At 36.3% G+C, this 22,439-nt stretch overlaps 1 protein-coding gene across 2 annotated transcripts in view; it reads left to right on the top strand.

Moving 5' to 3' along the window:
- Positions 1-22,439, top strand: part of SMURF2 (SMAD specific E3 ubiquitin protein ligase 2) — a 94,286-nt gene that overhangs the window by 65,228 nt on the left and 6,619 nt on the right. Inside the window, exons 7-16 of one of the 2 annotated variants that reach the window (XM_014532396.1) lie at positions 928-1,011; positions 3,352-3,554; positions 5,987-6,071; positions 11,064-11,222; positions 11,652-11,847; positions 13,562-13,665; positions 16,541-16,655; positions 18,392-18,570; positions 19,316-19,453; positions 21,791-21,935. In XM_014532396.1, the coding sequence (XP_014387882.1) occupies positions 928-1,011; positions 3,352-3,554; positions 5,987-6,071; positions 11,064-11,222; positions 11,652-11,847; positions 13,562-13,665; positions 16,541-16,655; positions 18,392-18,570; positions 19,316-19,453; positions 21,791-21,935 (1,408 nt within the window). The remainder of the gene's footprint in view (positions 1-927; positions 1,012-3,351; positions 3,555-5,986; positions 6,072-11,063; positions 11,223-11,651; positions 11,848-13,561; positions 13,666-16,540; positions 16,656-18,391; positions 18,571-19,315; positions 19,454-21,790; positions 21,936-22,439) is intronic. The other variant, XM_005858673.2, reaches the window with a different exon arrangement.

The following is a 22,439-nucleotide window of genomic DNA, read 5'->3' as shown; positions in this document are numbered from 1 at the left end:
GAGGGGTCCCAGACTGTGAGAGGGCACAGGCCGGGCTGGGGGACCCCCCCCCCGCCCCCCGAGTGCACAAATTTTTGTGCACCGGGCCTCTAGTACTATATAATTGTAATCACAGGGAAGAGATCATGTTAACATTTCCTTATTTTCTTTTTTAAAAAAATATATTTTTTTTGATTTCAGAGAGGAAGGGAGAGGGAGAGAGAGATGGAAACATCCATGATGAGAGGGAATCATCGATCGGCTGCTTCCTGCACACCCCACACTGGGGATTGAGCCTGCAACCGGGGCATGTGCCCTGACCAGGAATTGAACCATGACCTCCTGGTTCATGGGTTGACGCTCAACCACTGAGCATGCTGGCCAGGCCTTATTTCCTATTTTTTAAGGCCTTCCAATGTCTGCCAATGTTTTAGTGGAAATATTAACTAATATTACTGCATCTCTATAGTCATTAGACTATTTTTTGTTATGTAAATAAGATATTGAGGAATAGGTGGCATTCTTGCTTTTTAAAAAATTAGTTTGAGTAGGTTAAATGCTTTAAAAAGCTTTTATATATTTTCTTAAATTAAATATTTAAAAAATTATGTAATTTTTAGTTGGTCTGCACCTCCCTCCCCACTAAATTCTGGATAAATTAGTGTAATTTAATTGAACCTTATTGACATTATTGAAAAATTCTCAGTTTGGCTGATGGGAAATAGTAATTACACCTCAATGTAAATATATTAGAAGCTTCAGAATTCCAGAAAATATATTGTACATTTTAAGAATAAGTTGAAAAAATTCCTATGCCTGTGACTTGATCTTTCAATTTGTCATTCTTGATTCATACTCACAAATCTTTTCCTGGCTTGATTATTACACTAAAAACATTTTCTATCCAGCTTCCTACTAATACCTTATCTTTCAATATTTTTATTTAAGCTGGGAAGAAAGGAGAACTGCCTCTGGAAGAATCCAGTATCTAAACCACATAACAAGAACTACGCAATGGGAACGCCCAACACGGTAAGAACATACAAATATCTTCCCCTGGTCTATGTTGTTCACCCTCCTGAAGGCGTTCCTTTCTGTTTAGCTATCAGCTTTACCAGATTTCCTATCTTGGTTTATACTGCTCTAGATCAGTAGATCTTATAGCAAGTGCCATTATTATTTTTAAAAGTAATTTTCAATAAGGATTGTTTAGCAGGTTATCCTGTTATTGTAGCTGCAGGGCCTGCGATGATACTCAATAAATATTTATTAAATAAAGTAAATGAATAAATTGAGAAGTCATCTTATTTCTAGGACTCTTAAAATTTTTTGAGCCCATTATTGAATGGCTGTAACAAAGTATGTATACAGGATCTACATTTGCTCAGTCATGTAAGGGGATGAATATATTATAATGCGTCCAGTAAGGTCTGTAATCAGGATAAGAACCAGATGCTCTGAGATTATATGGAGGGGCACCTGACTTAGAATGGGGGACAAGGGAATGGTGGAACTTGCAGAGGAAAACTCTGAAGGAGCAGAATCTCTGAACTAAATCCTGAAAAATGTTAGGATTTAGCCAGGTAAGGGGAAGGTGATGAAAAGTGTTCGGGGTAGTAGTGCTCACAGCTATCGTTCAGTGCACCAAATGGTTATATGCCAGGCACTGTGCTCAGCGTTTGGGCTGTAACATTGAACACGTTGGAAAGACCTTCATGGAGCTTAATGTGTAAAGACAGGGATGCAAGATATTTTTTGGAAATAAGTAACTGAAAATGAATAGGATAAGTGGCTGAATATTTTTTCATTTTCTTAAAAGTAAGAACAAAGTTCAATAACAACAAAAGAAAGTAAGAACAAAGTTTATTTGCTACCTGTACTCAGTGTTTGTTTTGCCCCCACCCTTTTAATTTTTTTTCCCCCCGAGCAGGCCTGGCTGGCACCAGACACAGAACATCAAATGCTTCTCATTAGCTATACGTACTTTTATTTGCTAGGAATTGTTTAACTCATTGGATCACAGTTTTTCCTATTGTGATAGTTGGTTAAACACTTAGCTCATGTTGCTATTTTAAAAAATGCTCAATAGCACAAATGAGCAAATTAGCATTTTGGTTTTTGTGTCAGGTTATTGTCCTGGACTTTCAGAGTCTAGCAGAAATTTTTTTTTTTTGCTGCTAGAATTTACTTCCATGCCCAGCCTTCACTCTGTTTATCAGACTTGCCTTTCTGAAATAAAAGCCTACCTCAGTCTCTTAAAAAAAAATGCTTGAGAGTTGAATTAAATGACCAAGGTTTTTATTGAAGTCAGATAGCCGTTTTTATTATATCTGAGTGTAAACAAATGTGTACTTATGTCAGTGTTTTAGCGAAATCCGTTTCCTTCTACTTCATACAAACCGATAAAATTGACTTTAATTTCAACATGTATAAAGTTGATTGTGTTGTAAATGTTAGTTTAAAAATTAACTCTTGATTATCCTCTTATTTTGGATGACCTTCAATAGACTGGAAGCTCTTTGAAGAGACAGACTATTTTCTTTCCTTTATTCATTCAGTACTTATTGAGCTGCTCTTACATGTATGCCAAGCTCTATTCTAGGTGTGGGGGTATGTGCAGTGGGGAACAAGCTAGGCACTCTAGTCTCTCAGTAAGTATTCAAGTGCTGGAAGACAGACGAAACAAGGATGCAAATAAGAAAAATATCAGAAATAATTGCTATACTGATGAAGTAGGGTGATGTACTATCAAATGCTGGTGATTACTTCAGATTCTAATGTCAGGAAGGACCTCTTCAAGGCCACATTTAAGCTAAAGCTACGATTTGAATGACACGCGCGTGCACACACACACACACACACACACACACACACACACGAAAATAAAGGAGCCTGGCCTAGATGGAATAGGGAAAAAAAAAACACATTTTAGGTGGAAGGAGGAGCTTACTGTCCAGAACTAAAGGTAGCTGACCTGTGCAGGTTCAGGGAGCAGCAAGAATGTGAATGTAGCAGAAGCAGAGTGGGAGAATGGTGGGAAGTCAGGTCTGAGAGGTGGGCTGTAGCTAAGTCAAGTAGTGCTTGGTGAACTAATACTCATATCTACAGATATATGTGGATTTCATATAAAATGTAATTAAAATAAATATTAAATGATTTAAAGACATACTAGTAATTGACATTCTGCTGATGACTTGAGTTTCATTGGTGCTTAGAGGTTTCAGGTTTTTATTCAGAGTTTGTGAAATCATATTTGTATTAGTCATTCCATTTTCCTATAAGTGATGGTTACTGCAAGTGCATACATTGTTTAGAAAGCTCTACTTTTGATATTTGAATTGAATAACTTTTTTCCCTGTTACTTTTCAATAGACCGGCTTCTGAATATTCTAGTCCTGGCAGACCGCTTAGCTGCTTTGTTGATGAGAACACTCCAATTAGTGGAACAAATGGTGCAACATGTGGACAGTCTTCAGATCCCAGACTGGCAGAGAGGAGAGTCAGGTCACAGCGACATAGAAATTACATGAGCAGGACACATTTACATACGCCTCCAGACCTACCAGAAGGCTATGGTATGACCACTAGCAAAGGAAAAATAAAGTGTGGTTTACTAATTTCAGCTTGCTAAGAAATCCAGAAAGTCAACTTTTTAAATAAGTTATTAATCTGGGTTTAGGAATTCTGCATGAAAAATAAATGTAAAACCTCCCAACTTTGAAAAGTCTTTGAAGTGGTAGAAGACTGCCTAACCAACAGTTTGACCTTGGGCTAGTCATTTAACCTCAGCCTTTTTGCTCTTTTATGTTTTTTATTTTTATTTTTTTAAAATATATTTTTATTGGTTTCAGAGGAGAAGGGAAAGGGAGAGAGAGAAACATCAATAACGAGAATCATTGACCTGCTGACTCCTGCGTGCCCCCAACTGGGGATTGAGTCCACTACCTGGGCATGTGTCCTTGACAGGAATCAAACTCGGGACCCTTCAGTCCGCAGGCCGGCGCTCTATCCACTGAGCCAAACCAGCCAGGGCCTTTTTGCTCTTTTATAATGAAATAGATCACAAAAGTATCGTGAGCAATATATGAAATAATTTACTTCTTTGTAAATAGGCACTGTATAAAGGTAAGATGGTATTGTTATTGATAATGGAAATCTGCAGTCAGACCTAAAATGTAATTTTCTAGACATACATATTTAGAAATAATTTCAAAAGCATATTTCTAATGGTATTTATATATTTGTATTGCCTATAATTTTGAGTTACCTGAGTAATTGGGTTATTGTTATAAATGATTTAGTCATTTCTGTTTGTATAAAATTATAATCTTATATAATTTCCTGAATTGTAGAATTTCATGTGAGGATGACATGAATCTTCTGGTTGAATACGAAACTTTCTAAATCACAACTTGTGAACACTCTTGCAGATAGTATGAACTCAACTGTCCTCTCCTTTCTTGCTAAATGCTAATCAGTTACTTACATCCTTGTGCTCTCAACAGCCTGCCCATAAACTGTCCTGGACTGCTGGTGACGCCTAGTGGCCAATATTGGGAATCGCCTGATCCTACTTTTATTTTTAATGTAGGATATTTTTTAAACTTTTCTGCAGACACATGATTTTAACTTTATTTTTTAACGTATTTGAACTCTTTACTTAAATTTTAAAAACCCTGTTTTTCCACTGTGCTATGCTGCACAGGTGAACTTATAGCACAGCTTGGGCTTGGGAGACAGGCAGGCATGGTTTATATCCTGGCTTGGCCACATATTAGTTGTGTAATAGTGGGCACATTATTTAACCTCTATGAACCCCAATTTTATCTTCTATAAAAAGAGGAAAATAATAGTACCAACCATGTAGGCTTGTTACAAGAAATAAGTGGTAATTTCATTTGTAGTGCCTGACACAATGTCTGGCATAGAAAGCACTTAGTAAATTGTAGCTGCTATTATTAATGCTCAGACCTCAGAATAAAGTATTTCTTGCCATTTCTTTTTAATTGAGATTATAAGGCAAGCTGTTTGGAGTGGAGGTGGTTATACTTTTATAATATTTGTATGATATGGATTAAAATTTTAAAAAATCCAACCAAAACATAGGAGTAAAGTGGGTACCAAGGCTGAAATCTTTGGAGCTGTCTTATATAATCAATTTTAAATATTTTTATGTTTATAATTTTAAAACGTTTAAAGTTTAAATTCATTGACTTAATTATAAATTTATAAACAAATTTATACTAATAAATATTAGCAATAGTGTTGTCATTTAATATGTTGGAATTTTTCATTAGATTTTGTTTAAAAAAAATGGATAAGTAAAGACCAAAACCACCAGTGAAGGAACCTTTCATAGACCCCCTCTCTGCCCTGGCTTCCTCACTCCCCAATATGCACACTGCTGTTTAGTCCTCATCTTTGCCTATTTTTGACTATAGAGTGAGAGTCTCCCCTGTATTCCATCCTTTTTGCTTCTCTTTAAGTCAAAATGTAGTCGAGAATACACCTCTCTAAAGAAAAGAATTAGGCATAAGAAAAAAAAAACATTACTGCAAACCCTTTGAAAGTTTCTGAAAGTTTCTCAGAATCTTCCCAAATCTGGCTAGCCTCTTTCTCTGAGCCTTCTCTTGTTCCCTCACACTCCACATTCAAGACAAATAAAGGATCATTTCTTCACGTTTGTCTTGTTGAATTGTTGGTACTGTCACAATCCTGTTTTCTGTTTTGCATTGCACCATGGTTAGTATTTGAGCCATGTTATAAGTATAGTTGGCTTTAAATAGCTGGCCTGTGACCCCTCATCACTACTTACAAGATTGTTTTTAGGAGAAAATGTATTCTCCAGGAGTTCAGAACAAATGATTTGTGAAACAAAATTGTTGTAATGATACAGATTGGTCATTTGGATAACTTACTTATTAATATAATATTCTCATGTCTATAGCTGTCTTTGATTTGGACATTCTGAATATATCTTTATTATTAGTGTTTCTTAATTTTACAGAACAGAGGACAACACAACAAGGTCAGGTGTATTTCTTGCATACTCAAACTGGCGTGAGCACGTGGCATGATCCAAGAGTGCCTAGGTAAGAACACATTCTAAATGTTCCTCATACCATTGAATCTCCATTTTACTTAGGATTTCTTTGATTATTTAATCTTTAATGTCTTAAAATAGCTTATGTAAAAGATTGGCTCTTTCTAATACTCATTTTAGTTTGACGTTTGTAGAAAGTCTTACCTACCTCTCTGCGATCCTACCCCAGTGCCCTACCCCCTAACCAGTCCTTCCCCACTCTTCCCTTTTAAAAAGTCTGGGAAAAATGCCTGGCCAGTGTGGCTTAGTAGTTGAGCTTCTACCTGTGAACGAGATCAGTGTGCAATTCCTGGGCAGGGCACATGCCCCAGTTGCAGGCTAAATCCCTAGTAGGAGGCAGCCGATCAATGATTCTCTCTCATCATTGATGTTTCTCTCTCTCTCTTCCTTCCTCTCTGAAATCAATAAAAATACATTAAAACATTTTAAAAATAATAAAAAGTCTGGGCAAAAACATGAGTCTTTTAGGAGTTTGAAAACTAACCTGGGGAAAAAACATACAAAATCTTAAAAAACATACCCATTTTTTAAAGGGTAGTAAATTGATATTTTTATTTCTGGTTAGGCTTTTTTACAAAAGGTTTATTTATTTTAACCTTATATGAGTGTATCCAGTGTTCTTTTATGTGTTCCTTAATAAAGCTTCATTTTAATATAGAAAATAAATAACCTAATTAAATTAAATTTCTATTAAATGCCAAAGCTTATACTCAGAGCTCTATTTGTCAAGATTCATGTCAAAACCAGATGTGACTAGCTGATCTTGGATTGCTTTGATACCCTCTCTTTATTTATAACTAAAGCAAAGTAATAAAAATATTTTACTTTCTCATAGAACTTGATTAGAGTCTTTTGAGGTTGGCAACCAAAGAAATGTTCTATCACTAACTTTTGTATCAAGATTGCCATTTCTCTGTCTTGGTAATATAAGTTTTTAGTTTAAAAAAAGTAGTGAGGAGGAAATTTTTGTTTTATTAATAAGCTCATTGAAAAAAATCCATGGGCTTAACTTTTAGCAGCAAGACTTTTATTATGTAAATTATAAAAAGTGGTATGGATTCTGTTTATCCAATTGAAGGTCAGTGACAAGCTTTTCAATAAAATAATTTAAAATCGCCCTGACCGGTTTGGCTCAGTGGCTAGAGCATTGGCCTGCGGACTCAAGCGTCCCAGGTTCGATTCCGGTCAAGGGCATGTACCTTGGTTGCGGGCACATCCCCAGTGGGGGGTGTGCAGGAGGCAGCTGATCGATGTTTCTCTCTCATCCATGTTTCTAACTCTCTATTCCTCTCCCTTCCTCTCTGTAAATAATCAATAAAATATATTTTAAAAAAATAATTTAAAATCATTAGAAGGAAATGTATAGAAGAAAGTGATTTTTAAAAATTAAATGTTTTACAGTAGTGAGAAAGTAGGCCTTAAGTTATCTGTTGAAAGAACAGCATGTAAGCTGGCATCAGAAGATGAAATAGAGAGAGGTCTTGGCAGCACTGTTGGTAATATGTTCTTATTCCTAAGGAAATGTGTCAGTTTTTCATTAACATATACATGGTTTCAGTAAAGGTTTAAGAATATTTCATGTTGAGTACTGAATAATGGCTTTATGAAATTATGCTCTGCATTATTTTTCTTCTCCTTAATCTCTACGCTCCAAATTGTTAATCTTAACAATCATATCTTCATATCATCATATCTATATAAAAGGCTAATATGCTAACTGTTCATCCAGGTAATGACATCACATAGCAACACCCGGCTTCCTTTCCCTAGCAACTAGCCTCCTTGGAGTTTCTTCAGCCCAGGAACACGACTTGTTTTATAGCCAGGTGGAAACATTTTACACTTTAACCAAATGTCTGTGAAGCATTTCCCATGCCTCAGTTCATTTGATCCTCACAGAAGTCCTGGAGTAGGTAGATAGGAGACTTGGTGGAATCCTATTTTCTTTTCATTAGCCAGAAAACGGAGATTTAGAAAGCTTAGAAACTTGACCTGACTGAAAATAAGTAAGAAATGGTGGACCTTGAAAATGACTTCAGGTTTTCTCACTGTGCAGAATATAGTCAAACACTGCTTCAGTTAAATATTTTACCCTTTGTTCTCCCTGCATGATCTACAATAATAATCTGCTTCATGTTGATATTTACTGCTGTGTTGCTGACAATTACCTGAAAAAGAAGTTGGGGTGTTTCACTGGGCTGGAAAAGTTAGCTAAATCAGAAAGCAGGTCTAATTAAGCAAGTTTATTCTATATATATAAAAGGCTAAGTTAACTCGAACATGCATGATACTTATAAAGCTCTCACTGGCGCCAATCATATGTGTGTGTTTCCATCTGTCATTATTGGTTGACACTTCTATTATAGAGAAAGGGCGAATAGCGATATTAAAATATTTCTTCTAATTAATTTCCTTTCAATGTGCACGAATTTGTGCACCAGGCCACTAGTATCATCATATCTTTTGTTTTTGGAGGATCCTTTAGTAAACATGCTGTTTGCATGGAGGATCTTTTATCAAAGCAGATTATTTAAATATGTAGATTCTATTAAAATATTACTATTCAGCCCTAGCTGGTTTGGCTCCGTGGATAGAGTGTCGTCTTGTGGACTGAAAGGTCCTGGATTCGATTCCAGTCAAGGGCACATGCCTGGGTTGCAGGCTCAATCCCCAGTAGGGGGCGTGCAGGAGGCAGCTGATCAATGATTCTCTCATCATTGATGTTTCTATCTCTTTCCCCTCTCCTTTCCTCTCTGAAATCAATAAAAGTATATTTTTTAAAAATCACTATTCAAAGATATTTATACAATAGTGTAACTCAGATACTTCTTTTAAAGATATCCAGTAAACTTAGATTTATCTGAGAATTCCCATTTCATCAAGTTTTGCATATCTCTTTAAAACAGTGATTAATGCCATTGCATCCTGACTGTGTAGTCTTGAAAGACGGCTCTGTATTACTTTTTATGGCTGTGAAACATTTTTCTTCAATAATTTTCCAAGTGGAAATAAAGATTGTTCCCAGTTTTCTGCTCTTTTAATCAATTCTTTAGAGCTCTCCATGTATGACTGTAGATTTATAAAGTTCAAAATAAAAGTATAAATAAAATTCTGCATTATATCAAGATTATTCTTTGATTTCAATATTTGCTTTTCATTTCTAAAAGCTCCACTTAAAAATCCAGCTGTTCATTTTTAATAATCTCTCATTGATAGTTTGCCTTTGTAATTGTTCCCTTATTTTATTATTTTTTTCTCTTATTTTTTTAATGTCACATGTCATAGCTGTTCTCTGATCTCTGACAGTACTTGGGGATCTGATTCTGTGGTTTATTTTTTCCACTGACTCTCAGTCAGCATGACTTTCTTTTCTGAAGTGTTTGGTGATCTGTGTGAATTTATTTGATCTTAATTGGTTTGAGTTCTGTGGACCTAAGTTGGAATTTAGGAAGTTTTCCTGGGATTCCTTCGTTTTCTTTTTTAGTTTTCAGCTCAGGGAGGAAGTGTCAGATTTGCTTTTCCAACCTTGCTGCTGGCCTGAGGCTGTTTTCCAATTAACAGCTACCCACCAGCAGTCCTACCCCTCCTACCCCTGTGCCTTCCTGCCACTCAGGTACCAGCTCCATTTCAGTCCACTTTATTTTTTAATCCTCACCCAAAGATATTTTTTCCCATTGATTTTTAGAGAGAGTGGAAGAGATATGGGGAGAGAGAAAGAGAGAGAGAGAGAAATATCCATGTGAGAGAGAAACACAGATTGGTTGCCTCCTGCATGTGCCCTGACTAGGGCTGGGGATTGAGCCTGCAACCCCGGTACATGCCCTTCACTGGGAATCGAACTCTTGACCCTCTGGTGCTTGGGCTGATGCTCTAACCACTGAGCCGTGTCAGCTAGGGCAAGCTCAATCCACTTTTTCTTTTAAAAGTGAGAAGGATTTTTAGAACTTTCCCCCTTGTCTCTTTTGAGACTAGTAGTGTCTCAAATAGTGTGTTCTTGTCAAGCTATAGTTCTGTAGCAGGAGTCTCTTGAAGCACCCATAAGCATAAGTCAGAATTATGGTTTCAACAAATCTATAGGTGCTTATATGTGCCCATAGCTGTGTTTCATTATGACTAGGCAAAATTTTTTTCTAGTTCAACTTTTAAAACATGATTTTGAAGATATTTGTCATTATAATTATGTGTTATAGTTTAAGTTTACATTAGACATGCTGCTCTTATTTCATTCTTAAAGTCTTGTAAATCTTAAAGTCTTTGTATATAAAATTCTTAACGTCTTTGTATATAATAATATTTAAGAATGTGTGATACATAACAATGGTCTTTGGTCCATTAAAAGTCTTTCTGCTTTTTTTTTTTTATTGTAGAAGCAAGCCTTAGACTATTCTTCCTTATGTATCTTAAACAGGTTCTTCATTCACTAGCTTCCAAATTCAAAATGCAGACGTTATTCTTTAAAATATATACTGTGATTATTTTAAGGATCCGAATTTTAATATAATTTATAGTTTTGTTTTGTTGGAGAGCTTAAAATTAAAAATGGAATGAACATTGATTTACCCACATTTTACAGTGTAGTAATGAAAGAAAAATTGAAGGGAAATTTTAGAAAACATCTCATTCCTTATACCACTGACATTTGTAAAACAATATTTTGTCAGATAAGGATTGAAGTACAGTTTATGTTGGCAAGTATTGTGATTGCTTTTATATTAATTTAAAATCTGTGTCACATTAAAGCCCAGGAACAAACTTTTTAAAAATGTAGGCTATGTGATAAGTTTCTGGGCCATTTATGGATTGAGTTTTGAGTATGCAAGTTTGTTAAACCATTGGGAATTAAAGATTCCAGCTGAACATCTCAAGTTTCTGAAACAATACATTTTCTCAGACTTCATGAAATTGTTCTGTGTCATTTACACTTGCTTGGCTCAGCAGGCTCAGCAATGAGGTATTTTTTATTTTTTATTTGTTTTTGCAGGGATCTTAGCAACATCAATTGTGAAGAGCTTGGTCCATTGCCTCCTGGATGGGAGATCCGTAATACGGCAACAGGCAGAGTTTATTTTGTTGACCATAACAACAGAACAACACAGTTCACAGATCCTCGGCTCTCTGCTAACTTGCATTTAGTTTTAAAGTAAGTTTTTGAAACAATATGTGTGAAAATGCGAGTCTGAACAAGAGAAGACTGATGATGCTTTTTGTAATATGTGGGATAGACTGCTGTCTTCAATTATTACTTTCATTGAACAGAATGTTATATAAGAGTATGACAAGTTTTACTTTGATATATGAGTATTTTAATCCTGCTCTGCTAAAGCAGCAACGTGCACCGTGGCACACCTGAAGAGACAGGCTGCTTTATGGGGTAGATGGATAAAACTCCATACATTCATACGGATTCTCAGAAATAAACTCTGGAGCTAGTTTATCGTTGTCAAAAATGACAAGCCAAGAACACAGTAAGGTGTGGAAATGATATAGTAGATTTATTTTATGGTTGGTGGCTATTTTAAATGTGTAATTAAAATCTCTTTCATTTAATAGTATTTTTGTTTACTTCTAGTCGGCAGAATCAGTTGAAAGATCAACAGCAACAGCAGGTGGTATCCTTATGCCCTGACGACACTGAGTGTCTGACGGTCCCACGCTACAAGCGAGACCTGGTCCAGAAACTAAAAATTTTGCGGCAAGAACTTTCCCAACAACAGCCTCAGGCTGGCCATTGCCGCATTGAGGTTTCCAGGGAAGAGATTTTTGAGGTAAACTTTCAAGTCTTATTGAAAAATAACATTTTAGTGTTTTGCTCTGTTTTCCAATAAACTTTTTGAGACTCTTTAGAATGAGAGAGTTTTCATTAATTTCTTTTTCAATTGTGGGGATTAACGGCAATAACATGGGAGAGATTTAATGTAGAAGGTACACATTTAAATAGGATGAAGAGTGTTTGGTGTTCCAGTTGGTTCAGCTTGGCCTCTGCATTGCCAGTGTTTGTTAATAATGAGTTTTGAAAGACCATAAGTATCATCCACCTCTTACTTTTTAATGCTTCCAAAAGGTAAGGGGCTTTTAACTCAGAAAATCATTTTGTTTCATTACTATTGGACTATTTCCTTTGTTTATTGAAAATCCTCCGTCCTACTATACTCTTTACCTTTGGATTTTATACCCCTAACATCACCTTCAGAGTTCTTACAGAACTAGTGGCAGAGCTCCAAGGCAGGGGCTTCCCACTCTAGAGGATTCCTGGGCAAGGGGTTTGGGGACTTGAGAACCCTTTTCCCAAAAGATGAACTTTTTTTCTTTCAGAACAGTTCTGGCCTTGTCTGTAGTCCATCATTTGTATTTTAAAATAATAACATTGTTGATTTAATGGAGAGAACACTAATGATTACTGATATTCTTTTGGAATTTTCTTTTTCTTACCTTTACTTTCTATTGTTGCCTGTGACCTACCTAGATTTAGGTCAACCAACCTGAAAAATTTTGGTACTTCTATCAAATTCTGTTTTTAATATGAGTGAAATCATTGCTGTGGTTCATAGAACTTAACTACGGAGTTTTGCACTTAGTAGGTTTTAATATAATATTTATCACGTGAATTGGTTTCAGTAGCATTAAGCTATATTCATTTTGTTTTTAGAAGTTCCAAGAGTTTTCAAACACTTGGAGTTTAACCATTGATTTGATTGTTGAATTTCACCTTATTTATAAACGTGCGTTGTAGGTGGAATGGGAGGGAGAGTTTAAATAACAGGTTAAAAGCACCTAGTAATTATAGTATATTATTTATTTATTTATTTATTTATTTTTAGGAATCTTATCGACAGGTCATGAAAATGAGACAAAAGATCTTTTGGAAGCGATTGATGATAAAATTTCGTGGAGAAGAAGGTCTTGATTATGGAGGGGTTGCCAGGTAAAGACTCGCTCATCAGGAAATGCCATATGAATCCTTATATATACAAATTTAAGATACTCCCTGTGGTGTAACCTTCTCATTGATATTTATTTTCTAGTATAATATTCCCTAATGTTTACAATAGTAGGATATCCTAATCAATACATTCATAATGAGGTTAGGGTAGTACTTTCACCAGAAGAGAACACTAATGATTACTTACATTCTTTTGGACTTTCCGTTTGGGACCCCTTCAGGGATCATAGAGCCCAATGGAACACCCTCTGAAACTAGCTGCAGCCATACATGGACTGTTGGTGGACCATAGGCCCTGTATTTTCTTCATCTCCCCTTTAGTGTGTGTTATTCCCTCTGCTTTATATTGTCAGGGACAGTCTTCAGGCTTTAATGACATAATCTAAACGGAATACTGCTCCCTTTGCTTTCATTGCCATGCTTTTTAACCTTGTTAAAGGAGTTGTGTGTGTGTGTGTCCTCAGTGGTCCTAATGTTATATTCATACATAAAGTATTTTTTTAGATTATTTATTTATTTATTTATTTATTTATTTTTAGGAATCTTATCGACAGGTCATGAAAATGAGACCAAAAGATCTTTGGAAGCGATTGATGATAAAATTTCGTGGAGAAGAAGGTCTTGATTATGGAGGGGTTGCCAGGTAAAGACTCGCTCATCAGGAAATGCCATATGAATCCTTATATATACAAATTTAAGATACTCCCTGTGGTGTAACCTTCTCATTGATATTTATTTTCTAGTATAATATTCCCTAATGTTTACAATAGTAGGATATCCTAATCAATACATTCATAATGAGGTTAGGGTAGTACTTTCACCAGAAGAGAACACTAATGATTACTTACATTCTTTTGGACTTTCCGTTTGGGACCCCTTCAGGGATCATAGAGCCCAATGGAACACCCTCTGAAACTAGCTGCAGCCATACATGGACTGTTGGTGGACCATAGGCCCTGTATTTTCTTCATCTCCCCTTTAGTGTGTGTTATTCCCTCTGCTTTATATTGTCAGGGACAGTCTTCAGGCTTTAATGACATAATCTAAACGGAATACTGCTCCCTTTGCTTTCATTGCCATGCTTTTTAACCTTGTTAAAGGAGTTGTGTGTGTGTGTGTCCTCAGTGGTCCTAATGTTATATTCATACATAAAGTATTTTTTTAGGTGTGAAAATTCACTTTATATAAATGTAGCAGAAACATTATAGCTCTGTATTGAAACATTCTAAAGGACCATCATGATAATTCCAATTACCCGAATCTAAATCCAGGCTTAATTAAATTGTATTTTCACCAAGTCCCATAATTATTACTTAGCATTACTTGTTTTTACCTGTAGACTTATTTTCATTCTGCAACCTTTTTACTTGCAAATGGAAGTTCCTTTAATTTGGATTTTTAGAATTGATCCCTTGTACATCATACTTAGGACTTGATCGTTTCTGTGGAATTCTTATGATTTATTTATAACTTGGTTTTTAATGCTTATTGTGAAAACGTATTAATTACCTGCTGATGGGATCTAAATGCTATAATTATATGTATAAGCTAAATAAATCGTTTTTTGTTATTTATTTCTTTTTTTTTAAATATTTTATTGATTTTTTTTATAGAGAAGAAGGGAGAGGGACAGAGAGTTAGAAACATCAATGAGAGAGATTGATCAGCTGCCTCCTGCACGCCCCCTACTGGGGATGTGCCCGCAACCCAGGTACATGCCCTTGACCGGAATCGAACCTGGGACCCTTCAGTCCGCAGGCCGACGCTCTATCCACTGAGCCAAACCGGTTCGGCGTTATTTATTTCTTAACCTCACTACTCTCAGGGTTTGGGCAGACTAAAAGGGATGTGGAGTGAACTGCTTTTTCTGATCTAATTCCATGCTAGAAGCCAAAAGTAGGATTCTGCTTTCATGTGTGTTCTAAATACTTGGTGAAACAAAACAAAAATTAGGATTTTCTTTAAAAAAACACACACACAAGACATGTATAAGGCATGTCTGTGGGTGTTACGTGTTGTGAACGTTCTTATATGGAGACCTCTCTTTCGTTTTAATCTCGAGTTTTTCAAATATTACCTCAATGGTGGTGATGTGAGCTAGACTTCATCACATTGTAGAACTGAAAACATGTTTCTTTAACTTTTTATTAAAAGTATTTCACTGTATTTCCTTAAAGTGTACTATTCAATGTGTTTATTCCATAATAACAGAACATATCATTTAAATACCTTTCCTAGGTGAGGAAGGACAGGAATCGGGATGAGAACTACATCTGTGATAGCCTAGTGATTGTATTTCAGTTTCCTCAAAATGAGTGTTATCTTTCATCCTTTGAAAAATATGAAGGATTTAATAAATTTAAGGTGATAGTGCTATTTATTATGAGGTTTTAAAAATATTGATTTACACTTGAAACCAAGAAGTGGTAAGGAACACACCAAAAAATACAGGTTAGGACAAGCATGTATTTTTTGGTATGTTCTATACCACGTCTTGGTTTTAGGTGAACACTTACACTTTTATCACGCCACATTTCAAAGTTTACACAAAAAAGATGATGGAATGGATAATGGAATTTCCTTTTAAAACAATACCAACAGCAAGCACACCCTAGCCCAGTGGTTGGCAAACTCATTAGTCAACAGAGCCAAATACCAACAGTACAACGATCAAAATTTCTTTTGAGAGCCAAATTTTTTAAACTTAAACTATATAGGTTGGTACATTGTTATTAACTTAATTAGGGAACTCCTAAGCTGGCCTTTGCTAAAAACGTCCTCAATCTGATTGAGGTACGTTCGCTGAGGTCGACCCCTTCCAACTCTCCCATCTACACTCGTCTCGTATACTTGTTTCGTCTATCTCCTTTCGTTCATCCTCTGTATATGTCCAAACCATCTCAACATACCTTTCTCAATCCTCGACACTACATCTTCTTTCACTCCACAACGTTCCCTGTATGTGTGCGCCCGCACGTGGTATTTTGTGGAAGAGCCACACTCAAGGGGCCAAAGAGCCGCATGTGGCTCACGAGCTGCGGTTTGCCGACCACTGCCCTAGCCGAAAGCGAGAGTGGATTACTGCTGTGTCTATGCTACCAAGTACAAGTCTGCCGTGACAGCAGCGGACAGGAAATGTAGGTCACATGGATATTTTGAACCATACCCTTCCCTTTATTTTATATTTATGATGGATTACAAATTTATTTAGCAATTAAGAGGAGCAGACTGCTGGGAGGCATTATGTAATTAGTAGTTGGTACTTCTGGGTAATACCTTTATACACTCTGCCGCTATGTCATAAAGTTGCCTGCGTGAGTGAGAAGTGACTGCATAATAATAAAACAAGCGTTTCCATTTGCTTTTTGGGCATGGTAGATTTTTCCAGTGTGATCTATAACTAGTTAGTGCTTTATTTTCTTTTATTTAAAAAATTCTTTGCTAAAATGATCAATAGCATATTTTAATAAAAATAAATTCTTTAACAAAAAATTCCTTTGTCATGTCTTGTTTTCTAGGGAGTGGTTATATCTCTTGTCGCATGAAATGTTGAATCCATACTATGGCCTCTTCCAGTATTCAAGAGATGATATCTATACATTGCAGATCAATCCTGATTCTGCAGTTAACCCGGTATGGTTGCTGTTCTGGTGACGTGAATTAACAAGTGACCTACAATACTTGTCATCTTTAAATATCAATTAGTTTGGATTACTTTCCTTGTCCTAGTCACAGCCTTGTACTTAGCAGTTCCTCTTTAGAAAATTTTCTCAAGTAAATGCTTATGGATATGTTCAGCAATTTGTGCCTAGGGATATTGACTGCATCTTTGTTTGTAGTAGCCCCAATTCGAAAGAGGATCACTGTCCATCAGCAGAGGGTTGATTACATTGTGAGATGAAGCAGAATGACATTAGCAGTGACAAAACAGATTCTGGAGTTAGACATGAGATCATAACCAGGTCCCATTACTTAAGCTTTGTGACCTTGGGCAAATTCATTGACTTGAGCTTCAATTTTATTATTGCTAAAAATAATAAATAGAGTTTGTACCTCAGAGAAGGCTTGTGAGAATTTAATGAGATCTTGCACATTAACTATTTAGCATAGTGCTCTACATTATTAACCATATAAATATTATTCAGCACTCAATAAAAGTTAGTAGCTGTTACTAATTTGTTTCTACATTATTTCCATTAACTATCCATACAAGGGCATATTATATAGCCTCTAAAATGACATTGTGGGATAAAAGTTAATGACATGTTAAGATGGTATTTGTGATGTATTAAGTGAAAAGAGGGTTGGAAAATATAGTATGATACAATTTTGGTAAATAGGTATATGTTTCAACATCGAAAGGCTCTACCCTATAATATGACATTAGTTACTTCTGGGTATTAGACTATGGATAGTGAACATATATTACTTTTTACAAGGAAACAAATGCTGTTTTTAAGATAAGAGGGGGGTTTAAAGATCGCTTACTAAATAGAGAAGTAAAAGAAGTTTAAAATACTAATTAACAAAACAATTTATCAGGAAAGACCAGATATACCCAAACATGGTAGGAATGTTAGATTCATTGCAGGCAGTCCTTCACAAAGGGAAGATTTCAGGCGAAGGTTCTGCTTGGGGTCCCATTACTGCCATTGTAGTTGTAGTAATAACAGTTCATGTTTGTTGAGCTTTTACCCTCTGCCAGCTCCAGTGCCATGGGCTCCATCATCTCATTTTACTCCTCACAGAGATCCTTTTTAGATACTATTATTACCCTTATTTTTTCAGATGTGGAAAATTAATCCTATAGGAATTAAGTAATTTGCCCAAGTATGCATAGCTAGTAACTGGCAGAATCGGGACTCAAGTCCAAGTTAGACATGAAATCTGTGCCCTAAATCTGTGAGGTTTTGAATTTCAGTTCTGGTTAGGTCAGGGAAATAGGGAGGTTTAGGGTTGAAAGCTTTTTTTTTTTTTTCCCCTCTGTGACAGCCAAGATTGTAAAGGGCTTAGCAGGATGTGAGAGGAAGAGAACAGGATCTACGGGTGGTTTAATGAAGCTGCAGTGAGACTCTTGTCTGGACTTAATTTCTAAAGATGAATTTTACAAAGTGATTGTATCCTTTGAGAGAGGCATTGACTCTGGTGTAACATTTTATAACAATGTAGGGAATCTTGAGCATGCCCAATAGAAACTCTCCCTAATGATTACTGAGTTTTGGTATGATAGCCTATTCCATTGAAATAGTTATAAATTAGAGTATAAGTTGATATAAAAAGATTAATGTTGCTTAAATTTTAATTTTTTATTAAAAATTCCCTGAATGGTGTCTAACTTCAGTATTTATATAAACTCTTTTCAATTTCAGGAACACTTATCATATTTCCACTTTGTTGGACGAATAATGGGAATGGCTGTGTTTCATGGACATTATATTGATGGTGGCTTCACATTGCCGTTTTATAAACAGCTGCTTGGGAAGTCAATTACTTTGGATGACATGGAGTTAGTTGATCCAGATCTTCATAACAGTTTAGTGTGGATACTGTATGTATTGAGTCTTGTTCATTATAGTTAGAATCTGAGCTTTTAAAAAAGATCCTGTCTCAATGGATGTACTTCTTTAAAATTTAAAAAACACAGAAAATACGAAGAGTGACTATTTGAATGATAGAACCACATTAGATTTTTCCTTTTTCTACTGCTTCCCTGTATATTTCAAATTCCTAAAAGTTAGTGAACGTTATTACTTTAAAAAGGAAAAAAAATATCTAGTATGTCCTATTTTTAGAAGTACTACCATATGTAAGTGATTTTCCCAAAGCGATGCAAGTTTGTTTCCCGTCCTGCATGTGTTAGAATAGCAGATTCCTGCAGAAGTGATGATTGTTGAAGCTGTACTTTAAGAAGGGGCGTCTGTAAGAACCAGTTCTGTGTTGTGGGAGGGCATTAGCTTATGAAGGTATATTGGCTATACTTATTTGCCAAACCAATGAGACTCAAGTAGGGCCTCTTACCTGCAGGCCAAACACAACTGAAGTTTCCCCGTAAAGCCGGGCCATGGCCAGCGCCCTTTCTTGTGGCTCAGGAAGTGAAATGCTCCTGGTGTTGATGAGGGTTAAAGCTCTGACTTTTCTGCCCCAGAACCAGGTTTAGAGTATAGGAATATTCAGAGGAATCTGATCTTATATTTGTCATGCCATAAACTGTTCTAGTTTTATTTGTCTCACAGTTAATACATCTGTGTTTTAGATTTCCCAGTTAAGTATCTTTCCTTCTCTTTCCTTTCTAGTGAGAATGATATTACAGGTGTTTTGGACCATACCTTCTGTGTCGAACATAATGCATATGGGGAAATTATTCAGCATGAACTTAAGCCAAATGGCAAGAGTATCCCCGTTACCGAAGAAAATAAAAAGGAATATGTCAGGTAACACTTCTGTGTTCCCAAGACTGAGAATTGTTTGAATGTTCTAGAATACCAGAACAGAAAAACATTTTAGTATTTAGGTCATGTTACTTATTGCTACAAAACAGGTTTCTGCAGAAATTTGTGGCTTAAAAACAACTATTTTATTCTTGCTCAGTCCTGAGGGTTAGGAGTTAGGATAAACAACAGGATAGCACACAGCTCCTCCGTGTGTTATTGGTGGGGACAGAAACGTCAAGATGACCTCCTCACTCACATGTCTGATGACTCAGCAGGGGGCTCTGAGGGCTGGGGCTGGCTGGACCAGCCACTGGGGCCTCATTCTCACTGTTGGCTGGGTTCCATGGTTACACCCACGTGGAATCAGAGGTCTCTCACTTTCCCCATGGCCTCTCTCTCTCCAGCAAGGTAGAGGGGTGGTTGGCTGGTTTCCCAGAGCACAAGAGAAGTTGTCGGAGCTTTTTAAGGCCTAAGCCTAGAACTGGCCAGCGTCACCTCTGTTCTGTATATTTTGGTTAGAGCCAGTCACATGCCAACCCAGGTTCAGTGTGGAGGAGACTGTAGAGGCACAGATACCAGGAAACATGGTGCACAGGCGTGTGCGGCGAGCTACCAGGGCTGGCTATGCAGAAGCACTTCTGTGCTGTATTCTAGCACCTGCCCTGTTGCAAATAAGCATGTTGTGAGGTTAAGGGTAGATACAAGAAAATGTTCTCCAAGTTTTACAAAATCACCTGTTGATGGAGGAATTTAAAAGTAGTGGGTTAGATCATTTGACTATGGCAACTAAAGTTCTCCTGAACATAAAACTCTGGTAATCAAATGAGGAGTGTAAACAAAAACATGCATTATACTACTTTATATAGATTATGTCCCTAAGTCTTAACTGGCTAAAATGTTCCCACTTTATACACAAGGCCCATCAGTCTCACAGACAGTTGATGGGCGTGAGCATTGAGTTAGCTTTTTTTAGAAAGCAGTTTGATAATAGCTTCCAAGATAAAAATGTGTATGCTTTTTAACTAGAAGCTCCAGCTTTAGGAATCTATGCTGTGGAAACACATGTAATTAAATAATTACGAGAAAGGATGTTCAACTAAATATTACTTGTAAAAAATTTAAAAGTGCTAAATGTTTTTAGAGGAGAATGATTAAATACATATATTTGGCAGAAATAGTATGTGGATTTTTAAAAGGAAGAGGAAGAGAGACTCTGTATAAGCTGTCAGATTTAAAAAGCAAGTCTTAGAAAAATTATGTAGGGACATTCTGTGTTTTATAATTATATGGAAGATGTTCAGAAAGGCTGTTCACCAAATAAAGTGTTTGGGATGAGGGAGCGAAGGTGCCGGGCCTGGGAGTAGAGAGGGAAAAGAGGATAAAATAATGGACTTTCAGCTTTTACTCTGTCTCCACAGTTAGGTTTCTTTTTTCTTTATCTAACAAGCATTTATTATATTTCTAATTAAAAAATGAAAGAATGGATGGGCATTTCCTGAATTTGCTGTGCGTCACTTCCAGGACCTGGTGTGGACTGCTCAGCCCCTGGCTCCCACTCTCCAGGAGTCAGTCGTGTTTATAGCGCTTAGTAATATCCCTCATCCAGTAGAGTTTTGAGACAAAGAAAACCTTTTTGCAGATGAGCAGTTTTGGTGTCCCCTTAACCAAACACACAAAAACAAGGTCCCCCAAAGGATATAATGTTAAGTAACTTATTTCTTAAAGTAGAGAACTATTTTTCCAAATTTGGGAAAGGATATGTTGACAAACTTGGAAGATGAATAGTTCTGAGATGTGTGAGATGGAGAGGTTTTCCTGGGTAGATTTTTTAAAAAGCAATTCACTTATAAAATTACAAGTCAGAAGCATAAGAAAAGCTACGCATTGGATGTAGTGTTCTTTTTGTTGGTAAATTACATCTTCTGGGGTTTTAAAGCCTCCAGGGAACAATGAATATTTAACTAAAAAGTGCTTACTATTGGCTTTTACTATTTCTCCTCATTCTCTTTACCTCTTCCCTCATCTACTGCTCCCAAAATATAAACAAAACACCTAACATATTCAGACCATATTTTCAAGTGAAACCAGAAAAATAGTGATTTTTGTTGAATGGGCTCTTGTCTGTGGCTTTTGGCTAGAAGTTCTGAAGGAAGTTTCATCCAGATTGTGACTTCAGACCCATCCAAGCTCCAGCCAACTTCCAGTTTACTCGGAATTTCTCTGATGGGAAGAGTTGCTTTGTTGATGGAGCTTTTGTTAGTGGAAGGTTGCCACCTAGTAATGTTGCTAAAGTAGAGATACATCATAATGACCAAATCTGAACATATTGGATCATAGGAAACCCCCGCCCCATGTTTCTAGGCTCTATGTGAACTGGAGGTTTTTACGAGGCATCGAGGCTCAGTTCCTGGCTCTGCAGAAAGGATTTAATGAAGTCATTCCACAGCATCTGCTGAAGACATTTGATGAGAAGGAGTTAGAGGTCAGTATATTAATGTCATGACATCATCTAGTGTAGCAAGTAAAGGTTAGGAATTTTCTCTTAGTTTTAGAGGAAAGTTGTATTTCTGGCACTTGTGAAGTTTCATGGTGCAGTACTGTGAGCATTCTTATTCATAGGAAGTCAGTCTTGCTGTGGAATTTCTACAAATGAGCAATCTCCCTTATATTGTGAACATTTTATTTTTTCATATTATTCGTTCTTGTTTTCAACAGATTTCATGTCTTATGTGTAACTTCTTCCAATGTTGTTTTCTATTGAAATTTATTTGGAATGAAATCCTAAGCTCAGTCGATTTACACGAAGCTTTGCAAGAAGGCATTTGGTAAACAAGATCATAGAGGAAATAATTAAAACACTTAGGATAAACTGTGTCTAAACATCCTCAGTCTCTTTGGAAACATTCATTATTAACAGTAGCAGTAATAAAGTTAACTTTTTTTTTTTTTTTTTGGTTTTTTTTTTTTTTAAAGCTGGTTCTTAAAG

The sequence above is a fragment of the Myotis brandtii genome, unplaced genomic scaffold (assembly GCF_000412655.1).
Source record: "Myotis brandtii unplaced genomic scaffold, ASM41265v1 scaffold120, whole genome shotgun sequence".
In the NCBI taxonomy this organism is placed as follows: Eukaryota; Metazoa; Chordata; class Mammalia; order Chiroptera; family Vespertilionidae; genus Myotis; species Myotis brandtii.
This window is presented reverse-complemented; position numbering and strand designations above follow the sequence as displayed.